At 40.4% G+C, this 14,792-nt stretch overlaps 1 protein-coding gene across 1 annotated transcript; it reads right to left on the bottom strand.

Annotated features, from left to right (window-relative positions):
• Window positions 1–7,022: 7,022 nt before the first annotated feature.
• On the bottom strand, window positions 7,023–10,746 carry IL6 (interleukin 6). The gene is made up of 4 exons (XM_041411520.1): window positions 10,069–10,746; window positions 9,848–9,961; window positions 9,492–9,638; window positions 7,023–7,263 (listed from the first exon to the last, which is right to left on the bottom strand). The coding sequence occupies exons 1-4, from the start codon at window positions 10,324–10,326 to the stop codon at window positions 7,072–7,074; spliced, it is 711 nt and encodes a 236-aa protein (XP_041267454.1). The 5' UTR covers window positions 10,327–10,746; the 3' UTR covers window positions 7,023–7,071.
• Between the last annotated feature and the right edge of the window lie 4,046 nt (window positions 10,747–14,792).

Below are 14,792 nucleotides of genomic sequence, written 5' to 3'. Positions count from 1 at the left end.
AAATGAACCAAGGGAAAAAACTTAAAATGAAGGACAAGAATTAGAAAGAAAAAAGTGAAAATGTTTGAGAGCTAATGCAAACGAGCATGTTCTTTAAAATTCCATTAATCATGATAACTCAGCCAAATGTCATGGAACACTGGCATGGCTATTGCTGATAGACTGCTGACAGTGGAACAGTGCAAGGGCTGAATGCAGAACAGTGTCTCGTGACCATGTATCCTTTTGCTAGTGCAGCCTTTCTAGTGCCTTTTCTCCTACAGTAACTTGAGATCAATGTAACTGCTCACAGTCTTATATTATGAAAGAAATTAAATTGTTGATTATTTTTATTGACTGATCCTAATGGTAATAGTAATGAAATAATCTGTTGGTACTTGGTAGTGGCTTTAATCATGATTAGGAACATTTTTCTTCTGTTGAATTTTGTGCAGTAGCCTGAGATATTCAAATACTAAGAGATACAGTATTCGGTGTGAAGTAACTTGTATTTCTTAATCAGATTTTACATTTCTCATGGGTGTACAATACCCAAAATGCAGCAGTGGGTGGATGGACCTAAACACCTGTAGAAGTGTATTTCATGTGCCCTGTTGTGTGTCTGACATTTGGGGATGTGGTTTGTGGGTGGTAACCGCCACATGGTTGTTCTGGCTGCTTTCCAAGAATTATAGTATTTGGCAAGAGGTAGAGAAATAGGGAAGTGTTTCCTCTTTCATTAAAAGTTTTACAAAAGCAGGCATATGTCAAGCACAGGCAAGATTCTGTGACGTCTCTCTGTGATGCTGAAAGTTTTTCTTAAAAATAGTTTAATTTCAGATTTTTTGCGACTTGGCATTACTGGATAAATATTGCTTATGAAATTCTTACTTTTAATACATTGGATAGGAAATTTTTGGTAATTCACTGCTACTGAAGTATGTTTCAGTAAAGTTATTAGCATAGAAATCTTGGGTTTTCAGATTGGCGGGAAAAAGTCTTTTATAGTACCTTCAAGTCAGGTTAAATTGAATGCCAGTATGCTGTATAATGTTTTTTGTTTATGTGTCCAGACTTTCATTCCAAATAGTGTTCTTACTGAAATTAAAAGGTGAGTGAAACTTCTCCTTAAATGAACAATTATATTCTTCCCTGGTGGGAAGAAAAAAAGAAAAGAACAAGTATTAATCACTAAATCTTGGTGATTAATTGTAAGGTAGCAAAAAAAAAAAAAAATTGGAGGTATTTTTCTTCAAGTTTGAAAATGAAGAAATCTTTGGTATCGATGTTGTGAAGTTACTGTGCAGTTTTTGTCATTTTCACAAAATTTGGTTGTGTTTGTAAGAGCAGATTAGTGGTTTGGAAAGTTATACATTAAAGAAGATTTGGGAAGTTATACATTGAAGAGATTCCTATGAAGAATCTTAATTTCCTTAAGTAAGGTCAGGAAGTATGCTCATTTCAGCAAGACTGGGGTTGTTTTGGTGGTGCTAGGGAGAAGAGAGCAGGTCTAAGGAGTGGGGTGGAAGAACTCTTATGTTTGTCAATGCTGGGGACTGTAATTAGGTGTTATTAATTTCAAGTGTTCTAATTTTTGATTTTCTCCTTTCTGTTTTTCTCAGTAGAACTTGAGAAAATTTTATTTTACTGTCACATGGGAGACACATAGAAAAGAGCAAATACGAGTTTTCCTGCTTGACTTTTGAGCTCTGTCATTGAATCAGTGCCTTCTGCAGCCAGGTGCAGATTATTTTCTGTGATGGGGTTTGTGGTGGAGTCCTGTGAACTCTTAGTGTTGGAATAAAGCCAGTGAGCAGTTTACTGAAAAATGGGCTCTGGCTAGCGCTTGATTTGAGCTCAAGGCTACAGTTTAGGTGTGTGAAATAAAATCCTTGATTGCCTTCCTGAGTTTGGTGGAGATTGTACTGACTTTGAGGTATCCTGTTGATCGTAGCCTGGAGATAGGGATTGTTGTTGCTTTTTACTTTGTGCCTTCAAAGTGGAGGGATGTGGAGTGTGCTTGTTGTTGCCTTGGTGTCAGGGAAATGCCACCTGTCACCGGAGCCTGTTGGGCCTGGTGCCAAGCAATTGTGCAAGGGACCGAGAGGGAGTCTTGTGAGTTTGGTGGTTTTCTTGGTCTTGGTGTATGGACTGTGGGTCTCCTGCTTAGCAGGGTAGAAAAAGGATGGTGAGTTTAGTGTCATCACTAAAGGGAAAAAAAAAATTGGCTTTCAGTATAATTTCATTCTGAATAATTTAATCTTTAAGAAACCTATCTGTGTGCTCCATAAACTTTTCAAGGCCTGGCCAGTTGTGAGGTAAAATTAAGGTGATCGGGAATTTGTCACAGGCTTTTAATTTTGCTACAAACTCCTGGTGTAGACACAACTGGTACAAAGTAACTGTGTTGTATCTCATAGATGAAAAACAGAGGCTGTGTGTTTTTTTTTTTTCCTTGAATGAATTCATCAGCAAAGCTCCTATTAGTTGAACTATAACATTTAGACACACTCAGTCTGCAGACTGAATCAATGTTCACAATTTTGTCACAACAGGCCCATTTTGCTGAAGTATAAAACTTGTCTTTTGCTACTTGTACGGCTGTCTTCCAAAATGGCTGTAGGTGACAAAGAGCTGCTTCAGATCTCATCTTCTTGCATTGTGTGGTAAATGAAACACACATCTAACATAATGGTTTTTATCAGGAGAATTGCTAAATCAAACTGTATATACCCTGGATGTTTTTGGAAATATTTTCTTACAGTCTTGGAATTTAAGCTATGATGATACTGATGATATTTGGAAATTAGAACTCATTACATCTGTTTTCACCACAGGAGGAGAGACCACATCCTGTTAAATGTCATATGACTTATTTATTTTTTACAAATAACGACTTAATTGCAATTTCTAAATACTTTTCCATGATGGTGTGTGATGCAATAGCCATTTCTTGGTTAATCTTGTGGGTTACATACATTGTTTCTTGGTTGTGATTATGTTAATTCAGGATTAGAGGATGGGTTAGCTGGAGGGGAATGTGTGCTGTGAGGAAAAGACTATGGCAGGGCAAATCAAATCTCAGTGTTTTGATTCCAGTGGTGAAGGTATGTTTGTTTTAAACATTTTCTCAGGAATGATTTTCTCAGGAAAGAGTGAAGCTTAGATTCTGGTCACTGAATAGAAATCCAGATTGCAAAATTTCTGTAGAGTGTTTTCTGATGACTGCCAAAGTCAGTCGTGAGCATATAGGAGAATTTGGTTAAATATGTTTAATTGCATATTTGATTGCTTGATTTTGCTAGTAATTGGTTGATTGGTTGATTTTGCTAGTAATTCATGGAGGTAGTACTTCAAGGTTGAAGCCTGCAGAGGTTGCATTTTTTGGGAGCAAGGAGGTAGGTAGGTTTTGTTTTTCCCCTTGTCAATAAGAGGGGAGAAATTCATTGAGAGAGGTTGGAAATTGTTGTCTAATCATATGACTTGAAAAGCAAGGACTTAGTCACAAGGTTTCTTGTTACATATATGCTCTTTTCTTTTTGCCAATGCCTTGACCATGAGGACTTCGATGTATACTACTGCATACTTATATTTCCATCATTTTTTGTTTGAAATTGAAATTGGGAAATATTATTAGTTACAAATAAGAATGGCAAGCATAGGGGGAAGTTTCCCATCAAGCTGAGCCGACCTATTGGCTCCATACTGCTGAAAAGTAATGCTGTTGCTGTGCTTTACTGGTGGTGTAACTCTTCTATCTCTTGTAGCATCAGCTGTTGATAAAATCTGTAGAAGCTCTAGAGATGCATGCAGTCTCATTCAAGTAGTTGTTCTTTCTGCCAAAATTTAGTGTTTACACCAGTACCGGGTGGGGAATGGTACTGCAACCTGGGAAATTGGTCAGATTGAAATGTTTTCAATTTTTTTTTTCCTTTAGAGTTTCTTACACAGTAAAGTATGGTTAAAAAATAGAAAGATGGTACTTCAGAGACTATCCCTTACGCCCACCCCTCCACTTTTCTATTACAGATGACTTTAATATTAGGTTGAATTCTGTCTTTTGGGTTTTTTGGGGGTTGTTTTGGGTTTTTTTCTCTCTTGTCCAGCATTCTGGTGTTACAGCAGCTGCTGTTGGGGATATTTTGTTTCTCATCTTAAACACTGAATATTCTGGGCTGAATACTGTGGGCTTTTCTTGCATACTGTATGCATGCTTTTCAACATAGCTTTACCTTTTTCCTTCTTTGGGAATTTAAAATCAGGATGAAGGGAGCTAGTAATCTGTGAAGCATTCCAGAATCTCAGTGTGAGGTTAACGACTAAGGCTGAATGGAAATGTGGGGAAAGGCTAGCTGGGATGTGCAGGGCGAGGCTGGTCTTGTACAGCAGCAGCCAAAATGCTGCTTTGGTGGGTAATTTTGTATTTTTTAGGTCATTATTAGCAGGTCTTTTTTTATTGGGTTGTGTTAGTGGGTTTTTTTTTTCTTGTTTTGTTTCTTTGAGTTTTCTTTGCTCAGTGAGTTGGCTGTCAGGAGGAGTTCTCTTCAATAGAAGTGTTGAGGCATTGTTGCTGAGTGTAGTTAGGGCTGCTCACTTTTTACTATTGTTCTAGTTTTTTTAATGTGTTTTTGCTGGTCTGCCAACTAAAATACATGCCTTTGTGTGTTTTACTAATGTAAAATAGCCTACACAGCAAATTAGAAAAAGAATGAGAAGTTGGTTCATTTGAGAGGCCCGGTAACACGCTTAGCAGTGTTTAGGTCTTCTCTGATTTCATCTCAATTCCCTACTGCAAATATTTGTGTGTCAGAAGCACCAGTGAGTGTTGGTTTCAGCAAGTGCTGCTGATCCTGAGAGCAGTCCCTGAAGCTGCCACTGTGACAGGAGACTGACGGCCAGCAAAGCAGCTGCTGCACTGAAGGGCCCTCAGAACTGTGGAGGAGCCACAAATGAAGTAATGGCAGCTCAGTGACACCATCAGGGATAACACTTTCCTCCAGGAAGGACTTGAAAGTTGACCTCTCCACCCAACAAGGGGTAATCTTTGCTCATCTTCTGCACCCTAAAGTGTGGCAGCATTTACATACTTACTAGAATTGCGGACAGCCTGGGGTAGCCATCAGCTGAAGGGTGCGGGTGGAAGTGTCGGTGCTTGTCTGTCAGTTGTTGCAAGGGATTTCAGCACTCCAATTCGTACACGATTTTTAGTGTTTCAGGACATCAGTGTGAGTTTGTTAGATGCAGTGTACATAGTAACTAATGGTGATCTCTGGCAGCCCCTCTCTACCGGAGAAGTGAAACCAGGAAATGCCTTTCCTTTTGGTCAGCTTTTTTTTTTTCCTTTTTTTTTTTTTCCCTCTCTGTTCTTACAAAGTAGTTAGGTCCACTTTGGTCTTACAGCTGTTATTGGCATAATAAAGGCCGGAAGGGTCTCTAAACAAATGGTCACTAAAAGAAAATTCCTGTGAAGGTAAGCAGTGAAAAGGCCAAGCCAGGCTTTCCTATGTTTCCTGAGCGTGTGCCAGGACAGTTGAAGTAGGATCTTACATGCTGTTAGAAAACCCATTCACCACAGACATCTTTCAAGATCTCCTTGAGATCTCCTCATTCCTTCTCCAGATGTTGCTCAACTTGAGATGACAGTTTTACCATATTGGGCAAAGCAGTGGCTTGTTTTGTTTTGAGCATCTGAGATGCGAGCAGTGGGTGGACTGGTCACTGTTTTGGCATCCCCAGTGGTGGAATGCATATGTGGACAATCAGATCACTCAGAGGAAGAGGAGAGTTTACTGACATCCTTATCCACATTCCAAGGCATGCCTTTCATCTGTGCATCTTCACCGCTGCCAGAAGGAAAAGTGAAGGTAATTAATAATCTACCATTTTTAAGGACAAAGCTTGAGGGACTTCTGCTGCCTGCATCCCCTGTGTGGTCTGTGAATTTGTCTGAGTTTGGGTATAAGAGGTATCTGCACAGCTACAGTATGCAGATGATGCAGCCAAGGAAAGTTTCAGTGGTTTGGTACTCAGGCTTAATTCCTGTTCTGTTTTGGTTTTTTCTTTTTTTTCACACAAGTATTCAAGAAAATGCATTCATGGTATGTGGCTTGTCCGTACTAGTGAAATATAAATTATAAAAGACAAATGCATGTTGCTGCATTGCTCAGCAGCAATATGTTGATTTATATTGCTTAAGGAAATAACCTAAATTTCTTTTTTTTCTATTTCTTGTGGTAGGGGCCAGAACTGTTTAACCAAACTTGGAAAATTCCCCTGGATGACAGCAGTAAAACTAATCAGAGGATAGTATTCATGTCAAAGTGGTTAATGTGGTTGTCTCACCACTTTATTTATTTAAGAGATTATTTGACTTGTAAGAAGATACGTACGAACAATTTTATTGGGTGTTCCTTATTAAATATAAGGCACTTCTCCATTTGTTTCTCAGGAGCACTGATGGATTATCTTGTTCATTCTTAAGTGCCCTTTTAAGTGCATCTGGTTCCTTCATATCCCAGTTTAAGAATTATACAGTAATCAAGTTGTCTACGTGTGTACATATGTGCTGTGTAGAGAACTGGCCTAATTATACAGAGAAGTTCTTGAATATGGTTATTCTGATAATTGCAGGTATTAAAACCTGGATATATTAGAGTGCTTTAGTCTTACTTAAAATTCACAGGGGTTATACAAGCTTTTTTTAAAAATTGGCTTTTATTTGTCTTAGAAATATAAAAAAGTCATAAATACCATCTCTGAAATATATAAAAACATAAGTTATACAAAAATTTTTCTGGGTTCTGAAAATGGTTTTTTTGAATACATATTAAATAAGTTTAAATCTGAATAGTACCATTAGAAAGGAAATAAAATACATAATTTGTTTAAATTATTTCTAAATATTGACAATATAAATAAGAAATATTAAAAACTAATAAATATCTTAAATAGAATAAATAAGTTCCTAGAAGGAAATGGGAATGTATATAGATGCAAACCATTGTTACTATTTCTAGTTCTTAAAACAGAACAACACTGTTATCTGCCACCTGACAGATTTGTAACAAAAGGATTGTGCCTGAACTAAAACATTCAAGCACTGAAACTCCTGGTGTTTTTCAAATAGCGCACGGCCCTCACTGTCTTCTCCATAAATGAAGTAAAATCTCGGAGGATGAGATGGATGGTGATTTTCTCTGTCCAGGCCTTAGTGGACTTCAGCTTTGTGCGGAGGGATTCCTGGGTGGCTGCATCTGGGATGATCACTTCTTCGGGATTGATCACCTGTGAGAAAGACAATATTGGGGGCCTTGGTTAAAGCACTGTCACTGAGCCTGTTGGAGAGCATCCATCCGTTTGTATTTTCCCAACCTGCTGCTTATCCACTTTCTCTGTACTGCAGACACCAGCCCTCCCTGGGACCCGTGCTTTCCTCCAGCCCTGTTTCTGTGGAGAGGTGTGAGGAATGCTGTTGCCTGCTATGACTCCTGCGTAGGAATCTGGGCTATAGTGTTATGGTTTGAGTGCAGCCTCTGGCATGGTGGTCCAACAGGCTCTGAGCAGATCACTACACCCCTCCTGCTCTTTGGCAGTCACGTGGTTGGTTAGGTAGGGAGATGCTGATCATGGTTTGTCTTAACCTGCACTGCTCCATTGTGAGTCATAAATTAATTGTCTGACACTGGAGTATTCTCACATTTTGTAACAGATTAACAAGTTTCCAAAGATGTCAGGCTTGTTTAGCTGTTTAATTCTTACTTTCCAGGCATTTAGTCACATGTGAGACTAAGTGCCACCACTTTCACTGATGTGTGAGAGCATAACTACAAGATGAGTAAGAGTTATTTATCTAATGAGTTATTTATCTAATGCTGACTCACAGCACTGTGCACCCACTTCCTAAAGGCCTTTGAAGAACTTGTCCCAAGAAGTGGGACTTCTGAAAATGGAAGTCAGATACCCAAATAATGGAGCTGTTTTAGGTGATTTGGAGTCCAAAATTCTAGCAAATATCTGCCTAATCCTATGTTTAGGATCCCTCCTACCCTTTAACAGGTGGCAAAAGGATGCAAACCTCCTTCTGGAACATCTTTTTTGTGAGATATAAGAGAGAAATATTCTTCCTATCCAGGCTGCTTGAGTCTGTGTTCTGGTCACATCCGCTTCTCCTGGTATGCCCAGCTCCTTTTTGTACTCTGTTAAAGTTTGTATCTGGATATCCAGACATGGGTATCATGCTGGTGGATCTATTTAACCACAAGTGATGGATTCTAGCTTTGCTGTCCTTGCCTTAAATAGCAGATTTTTCTCTCACAAAGAAAAATTTACATTGTGAAGTTCAAGGCCTTTTCTCAAAAACCCCACAGTTTCTACAAGTTCAATTTTTGCTTTTGATCACTGTGTTTAATTCTGCCTGTTTTGATTATCTTGGTTAAAAAAAAAAAAATCCAAAGCCCTAAACCCAACAAACCTAGTCTCTCTCAGTTATGAAACAAACTTTCTGCAAACTCATGTATCAAGCTGGAAGTCAATAATCAGTTGCTGTCTTATGACAGGACTATTATTCTCAGCTAGCACAGTGTGAAAAAAAGCAGTTCAGCTTCCTTTCACATAAAGAATGATGGGCATAAGTAAATATGTTAGGAAAAGTATGGCAAACACACAATACACAATAGGCTTTTCACATGCCAAAAATTGCCTGGGAGGAAATAATGCCCCAAGACTTCTGCCTTAATCAGGCAAATGCTATCCCCAAAGACAAAAGGAAGTGTTCATATTAAGGATTACAAAAATGAGCAAGAACTGCAGTAATTAAGTAAAATTTTAAACTGTGATCTTTCAAAGCTCTCCAAAAACACGAAAAGTGTCTGCCAGAAATTAATAGCATTTTAGTTTACCAAATCAAGAGAGAAATTGGTATTTTTATGAAAGAAGATTTTTTTGCAAGAAAAAAAATGTGTTTTTCACTAGGAAGCTATCTGGTATATTGACAGCAATATCTCAATATACCATACAGCTTGGCTTAAAAGTTTGGTTTGTAGAGTTTTAAAAATGAATAATATTGTAAAAATACACGTGGCTTTTTCTTTTTTTTTTTTTTTTTTAATGTGGGCTTGAAAAAAAAGTTGCTGACTTCTACTTCTCAGTGGGTTCCAACATTAGTACAGGCTGAATTGCAGTTCTGCAATTATAAACAAGCTGAGAAATCTTACTTCTATCAGCCAGTTTCGTATATTTGTTCTTAACAATGATGCATTTAGGTGATTTGGAAATTATAACCAACAATAGAAATTAGGAAGAAGAGTTGTTTCTCTAAGAAAAGAAAGCAAAACTTTGTAAAACCTCTAAGTCATAAGGGTAAGATCTGAGCATAAGGAACTGGTACCTGTTTTTTCAAGGAACTGAAACATAGCAGCCCCTAGCAGAAACATTTCACATAGCATCTTCTATTTCTGACTTCACATCAGCATTAAGCCACAAAAATCATCAGAGGAAATTTAAAACCAACTCACCATCCGTCTTATGGTACGTGCCAGGTGCTCTGTACTATAGGATAGCGATTCAACGTTTTGGTTTTCACTAATAAAAGTTTCTTGTATGTATTTGAGGTATGTCTGAAATGTATAAAGTCCACTGGAGATTTTTCTCAAGCATTTATCCTGAAATGAGAGGAAGGTGAGAAAGTCACTAAGAGTTCAAAGTGCCTTGATCTCAATGCTGTGTGCAGATCAGCAGATGATGCTCTTATAGTGTGGAGGACTGGCTAGAGCTGGTACAAATCTTTAGGTCAACTTCCCCAGTTCTTTTGAGCAGGCAAAACCTGCCCCGGGAATACAGGATTAGATGGAAAAGGAGAGCTGTTCCTTGCCTCATTAAAGCCGGCGAGCAGACACCCATCTTCCTCCGTCACCTTGGGGAGGTTGAGGTTGTTGTGGAGGAGCATTTCCATGCTATTCTGGCAGACGGTAAACTTCTCGCACATCTGGGGAGAGACAGGGAGAGATTTGGTCGCACCTTGTCAGGAGGCAGCCGCGGCCGGGCCGGGCGTGTGAGCGAGCGTGTGCGAGCCCGCGGAGCGGCCGTACCCACCTCGTCCTGCAGCTGTGCCGCCCGGTCGTGCAGCAGCCGCGCCAGCCGCAGGCTGTCGGGCAGCGCCGCCCGCCGCGCCGCCGCCTCGTCCAGCTCGGCCTCCCCCGAGGAGTCTGCGTTGGGCAGCGGGGCGGCGGCGGCCCGCGGCACCAGCAGCAGCAGCAGCAGCGGCGGCAGCAGCAGCGCGGCGCGGAGGGCGGGCGGCCGGCGGCGGCCGGCGCGGGCACGGTCGCAGCCACAGTCCCGGGGAAACTTCATGGTGCGGCTTCTTCTCAGCTCCGGCCCTGGCCCCTTCTCGTCGGCGAGGCTGGCGGGTTGAATGAGCTCCGGGCATCCCTGAACGTGTATTTATTGAGGGGGCTTCGAGATTATTCATGGCTTTGGGAAAATCCGGCATGAGAACACGGGGGGGTGTGTGCTCTCGGAGCGTGCCCGGCTTGACAGGGCTGCTCGAGAGCCGGGATTGTGAAACGGGCCGGGGGGGGCAGCCGAAAGCGGCCGGTGGGAACATGAAGTAATCGTGCTCCGTAACTCCTTGAGGTCCGGGCTGCCCCCCGCCGCACCGCCGGCTCACCTGCCCCGCGGGGTCCCGGCCGGGGCTGGAGCCCCCCGGGCCGGCTTTCCTCGGAGCCTGCCAGCTCCAGCCGCACAAAAACTCCTGGAAATTATACATGCATACCTGCCTATACCCACGCGTACTTTATATATGCGACACGCTTCCGTGTGTTTTAATCTTTTAACGTGGTTGAACGTTTTATGGATTTCGTATGGTGTATATTTATCTCTGTATTTTAGCTATTTTTATTATTTGTATATGTGAAACTAAACGCCCCGGTTTAGGTGCTGGGTAGTACAAGTCGAAAGTTGCCTCCTTCTGAGTGAACTACTTGTGGGTAGGATTAAATACATCAAATGCTTTAAATGGACCAAAGCCAGCTCCTACGGGAGGGTGGCTGCAGGAAATGCCACGAAGTTCCCTGTTATCTGCTGCCTTATCTCTTTCTGCCTACCTGGTAGCTGTTGCAGGAATTTTAACCTTTCAGAGGGACTCTTCACCCAGGGCAAGTGTGCCTGTTGGGATCAATCTTGTAGAATGCAGGCTGAGTCAAACTGTTTAAGGCGTGCTGACATTGAACTTGTGGAATGTCTTGAACTGATCTTGGCCAAACTGCCTTTTTTTTTTTTTTTTTTTTTTTTTTTGTGTATGTTTTCTCACATAAGGAAGACCAGAGTCTGCATTGGGAACCCCTTACAGGAGAGTACAGAGTTGGGAGAACAGAACATGTGGCATAAGAGAGGGGTTAGAGACAATACAGAAACTGAAAAATGCCCCAGATACTTCATTTTCTAAGCACAGCCTGAAAATAGAGCCTCAGGAAAGAAGCAGAGTACTACTGGTTTTTATTTAATGTCTTTTTCTGTCAGTGGCAGAAAAACTGCTGCGGTAATTTTGCCCAGTGGAGAGGTGTTAGAGCTGGAACGCAAGTGTGAGAGAGCAGTTTTCAACAGCAGCAATCCACTTCTGCCCAGGTCCCTGAGTGCAGCAGGGGGGATATTGCCAGAACAGTATTTGCTGTAATGTCAGGTCTGTGGCATTAGGCATAGAAGAAAGCATGCCACCGGCAGTACGTTTGACTATTATCAATGAAAAGATCCAACTGAAATGTGTTAAAGGATTAAAACATCCAGGCCAGATGAGCTCAAAGCCTGGTATTTGCTTTTGGATAACCATCAGAGGCAGATACATCAGGGAGGGAACTCCTGCCTACCTCTTTTTCCACTTGCGATAGCACATGGATGTACGTCTCAGGGATTTCCTTCCGCTGCCAGGCGACTCATAGGCTGTTCCCTGCAGACAGTCAAACTTTTCCTTTACCTAACCTAAGTGAAAATACTATTCTTAAAATGATGAAAACTTGGTAAAAGACTGTATTTTCTTAATAATATCTTTTCAGCAAGCATTTTGTAATTTAGTCTTCTCTGTAGCTCTGTAATTCTTAATTTCGTAAACTTATTAATTTCTCATTGTATTGTGAAAGTCTCTATTCCTTAGAAATTTTTAGAGAACATTTTTGTGCTGGTCACTGTTATAAAGTCTTGCTGATGTATGTAGTTGCATCTGCAGAGTGAAATAAAAGCAAGTTTCAACTGTTCCTCATCTAAAAGTCTCTAAGCCTTCAGTTACTGTTTTCTCATTTTGGGGTTTTGTTTACTTTTTTTATATGAATGTCCATGTGACTTTTCAGAAGTACAAAGTATACTTACATGCTCCAGTGAAAGGTGCTCATTAATGCCTTAGAAACTCCATTTGATAATCTAGGACAAAGCGTAGCATTCAAAGGAAGAAGGAACTGGAATTTGTACAATAGCGTTAAAATACTTCTATTGCTTTGGACAGTTTCTTACAGAAAATCACTTATTTAATTGGTACTGTACATAGAAGAAATACTTTTGCTCTGATCTATCTGTAATAATGGTTAAATTTTGGGGAGGGTTTAAAGGAGATCCACACTGTATTACTAATTAGTTGGCACTGTACTACACTGAATTACACTGATTCATCAGTAGTCACATTGTTCAAAATTTAATAAGCTTTGAAAAAACAGCACTTGCTCATGAGTTACCTACAGATCAGGAGATCCTGGTACTTAAAATGTAGGAGTATTATAACTGAGACTCTGAGGCATAGTTTCTAGATGCCTCAGAGCATTTCTTTCCTGCATAGCATCTTTGTAATACTGTAGATTACTGTTCTTGCATCCTTTATTTTCTATTGCACTTCATTTCACTGTACAAATTTTTTCTTTCTCTTTTCATTTATACTATCAACAAGATGGCTGCATCCTGGTATGTAAAAACTTCCTAAGGTAGGATTTCAGAAATTCTCAGTGTTTAACCAACTTTTTCTTCTGTCTGAGAAATGAGCACTATTCACATTTACATTGTTACTACTACTGCACATTTCTGTAGGAGCAGAGAGACCATTTCTGAATGGTAAAAAAATCTTTCCTCTCCGATTGTCACACATGAAAATTGTTCCAGGTTCCAGTCAAGTTATAGCCAATCAAGGATTGTCTCATGTGTGTTTTCTGGGATCAATGTGCAACTCACTGACCCATTCTGGAAGAGGTTATTTTTCTTCTAGAATTGCTCTGCCTGGGAGCAAATCTGTGCCACTTTTGCTCTTGATAACCTGGGAGATTTGGAGAGAGAAGCCTGTTTTCAGGAGAGCTGGGTGGCACCAACATGGAAATGCTATTGCCACTGAAGAATTCAACAAACTGCAGAGCTGTCATGGTCAAAGCTTGTCTCCCCTCTTCTGTCAGCCATCAGGCACATGTCTACAAGGAGCCCCACCATGTGCAGGGGCAAAACCCAGTGCCATTGGCAGCAGCAGGAGACCTTGCTTGCTGAGTGTTGTGAGTCAAACATAACTGGCATTCCTACATGGAAAAATAAGGTCTTTCAATGAAGCAGAATTACTAGGGTTGCAGTAAGTTCCACTCTGATCTGTGTGTTTGGTTTGACTGCCTTTTTCTTTCTAATAATCTCCACTACTTTACAGTAGTAAGAAAACCAGTAATGTTTATTTGGGGATTATGACTTAAAATAGTACTGTTGGTAGTAAGAAAAGAAATACAACTGGAAAATGTGGTGTTTTTCTATAGAAGTGTTAGATTGTGTATGGAAGAAAATGCCAATTGTCAGAACTGGGATCATGACAATCACTAAACAAATAATGTCCAAATATTTTGAATGAGAAGGAAAGCTGATGTCTGATTCCCCTGACATATTTTTGGTCGAATTCCTCAAAGCTTGTAACAAGGGAACTCGATTCCTACAGATCTTGTAAAGAGTGCTTTGTAATGTCAAACCAAGCTTCCCTGTGCTGTATTTGAAGTGAACAGGTTGAGCAGGTCAGTAATACCCTGTGTTCATGTCTCTCATAAGCAAACATTGCTTTGACAAGCTGCATGTCACCAAAGAGCACTGGTGCACTTGACTAACGGCCATCGATTTTGTGGCTTGGCAAGTTTTTTCCTTCTCGCTTATTTTTTTGCCAAATAACTTCAAAGTTTTTTGGGGATTTTTTGGTGAAAATCTTTGGGGATTGCTCATTTTTCTTTCCTAAAGGAAGACTTGCATCATTCTAAAAAAGGCTAAGATGTGTAGTAAGACTTGAATTTTTTTTTCTTGAGTGCATCATATGCAAGTACCATGAATTTCTTTGCCTTAAGCTAGATCAGATGTTTAGAGGAAAAATTTTTTACTTACCTTTAAATTATATCCTGGTTTTCAGCTTTATCTGATTAACTTCAAAAAGCTAAATAATGCTATGGTCTTCTCTAGACAACTTCCAGCAGACAACTTCCAGCCATGCAGTCCTAGGTGAAAGAGGTCCTAAATATAATGGTTCTTGGGAAATATCTGAATGCTGCAAGACACATCTAATGTACATGTCCTTCAAGTCAAAATTATTGCAGGCATTTTAATACTGGAATGGGAATGTTGTGGCACCTGACAGTGAAATTAGATTTTCACTAGGAGCACTCTGCTGCTGTGGCTGCACTGTTAAATGGCACCAGGAACCAATTTGACAAACTTTTCTCATGGAAGGAAAGCAGCTGTTGCTTTCTCTCCATCACAGCACAGTGTGCTTGGTGGGGTGGATGGTGCCCCTTTTAGGGCTGCTTGAGACACCAGAACAGAGGGCTGGTCAAGTT

This window comes from Onychostruthus taczanowskii, unplaced genomic scaffold, assembly GCF_017590055.1.
Source record: "Onychostruthus taczanowskii isolate IOZ18803 unplaced genomic scaffold, ASM1759005v1 scaffold36, whole genome shotgun sequence".
Taxonomy (NCBI): domain Eukaryota; kingdom Metazoa; phylum Chordata; class Aves; order Passeriformes; family Passeridae; genus Onychostruthus; species Onychostruthus taczanowskii.
This window is presented reverse-complemented; position numbering and strand designations above follow the sequence as displayed.

Coding starts and splice junctions, on each gene's coding strand:
- IL6 (XM_041411520.1), bottom strand. CDS start 10,326: ATGAAGTTTCCCCGGGACTGTGGCTGCGACCGTGCCCGCGCCGGCCGC. Junction 9,962..10,068: donor CGGCACAGCTGCAGGACGAG/GTGGGTACGGCC, acceptor GTCTCTCCCCAG/ATGTGCGAGAAGTTTACCGT. Junction 9,639..9,847: donor TGCTCGCCGGCTTTAATGAG/GCAAGGAACAGC, acceptor CTCTCATTTCAG/GATAAATGCTTGAGAAAAAT.